At 68.1% G+C, this 1506-nt stretch overlaps 2 protein-coding genes across 2 annotated transcripts in view; one reads left to right on the forward strand and one right to left on the reverse strand.

The window, feature by feature from the left end:
• Positions 1–14, reverse strand: part of EMIHUDRAFT_457595 (hypothetical protein) — a gene marked incomplete at its 5' end in the record, with an annotated part of 1968 nt that extends 1954 nt beyond the window's left edge. The window contains one exon of the mRNA XM_005777706.1: positions 6–14. Within this exon, the coding sequence (XP_005777763.1) occupies positions 6–14 (9 nt within the window). The remainder of the gene's footprint in view (positions 1–5) is intronic.
• Positions 15–793: 779 nt separating this feature from the next.
• The window catches only part of EMIHUDRAFT_115598 (hypothetical protein), a gene marked incomplete at both ends in the record, with an annotated part of 3082 nt that continues 2369 nt past the window's right edge, over positions 794–1506 (forward strand). The window contains one exon of the mRNA XM_005777707.1: positions 794–1501. Coding sequence (XP_005777764.1) covers positions 794–1501 — 708 coding nt within the window. The remainder of the gene's footprint in view (positions 1502–1506) is intronic.

The following is a 1506-nucleotide window of genomic DNA, read 5'->3' on the forward strand; positions in this document are numbered from 1 at the left end:
TCCACGCTTCGCATCCCCTTGGCGCTGGGCGCCGGGTACGGCGTTTTCTTTTTCGAGCGCGCCGTCTGGCTTTTTCGCTTCTTTTCTCTCTGCGGGGGGGGTCCTCCGGTTTTGCTCTGCTGCAGCTGTTACAAACAAGTAAATAAAATCCACCGTATATGAGCCGGTGAATCTCCGTCGCTGCGGACCTCGACATCCGTCGTGTCGCGTGCGTTCGCCTCCCCGTTACGCGTCGGCTGGTCCCTGGTTCGAGATCCTGGGGGGGAGGGGGGGGCCTCCTCGGCCTCCTCGGCCTCCTCGGCAGCCTCGACAGCCTCGACAGCCTCGACAGCCTCGACTGCTTGACGCACGCGACTCGCGCGGCACCCGTCGTTTTGCTCGCCGGGCGGCCCCCACGCCGCCCCGTCTCGCGCTTCCTCGCGTGCTCGGGCCTCGGCGGGCAGCGCCTCGGCTGGTGCTCTCCTTCTCGCTGAATGTGCTGCAGTTTTGCGCACATGGTCTGGCTGCACGGTTCGTTGCTCCCGGGGACCAGAGACCGGTGGTGACCCACCGGTTCGGTACGACCCGCAGCCTACTCCTACTACCGCGCGCGCGCGCGCGCAGGCCGCCGTGGGCACGGGTGGGGCGAGCGCGCGCACCATGATCTCGAGACGTGCCCGCCGTAGTCGAGACAGCGACTCAAGGGAGGGAGAGAGGAGCCAGCTCGATTTCTCGAAACCGCCGCCCGCCGAGGCGACACCGGCCATGCGTCCCTCCTGTGCGACCAGACCCGGTCTAGTGCCACAGAGGCGCGATGGCGCCTCCGCTGCCACAGGTGGCCGTCTGTGCCGTCATCCTAGTGCTGGTGCTGCTGCAGGGCGCTCTCTACGCCCGGCGGAGCACGTGGGTGATCACCCAGCCGCTCGCCAGCAGTGGCGGCGTGGTGTCTGTGCCTGAGAGCGTCGCCGGTGCCGTGCCGCCGCCCGGAGCCGCGTTTCCGTCCGCGGAGCAGGTGCTGCGACGGGCGGGGATGCGGCGGGTGGACCCGCCGACGGCGAATGCGTCGGCGAGTCAGGCGCCACCGTCCGGCAAGGACTGCGGCGAGGCCTCGGGCGAGTTTCCGCGGCACCGCATCCTCATCGTGCACGAGCAGCACCTGCAGTCGATGGGCTGCGACGTGCGGCTGCTCCGCTTCGTCAAGGACCTCGTCTACCTCAACCAGGAGGTGTCGATGCTCTTTCGCGGTTCGACGCCCGCAAAGCTGCGGCAGCCAAAGTCGAAGCAGCTCGCGTCCATCCTGCACATCGACGGGTTCGAGGAGGACCAGCTGCGCAAGGGGCTGCGCGACCCGCCCGGGCTGTACGAGTGGACCAACGCGACGCGCTTCGCGCAGCTCGTCTCCAAGGGACACTTCAACATCGTCATCATCTTTCTGTGGTTCTGGTACGACCCGCAGCCATCGGTGGCGGAGCTTGTGCTGCCCGTGCTGCGCGCGTACGCGCCGGCCGACAAGCAGCCCTTCGTCGC

This window comes from Emiliania huxleyi (genome assembly GCF_000372725.1).
Source record: "Emiliania huxleyi CCMP1516 unplaced genomic scaffold EMIHUscaffold_258, whole genome shotgun sequence".
Taxonomy (NCBI): Eukaryota; Haptophyta; order Isochrysidales; family Noelaerhabdaceae; genus Emiliania; species Emiliania huxleyi.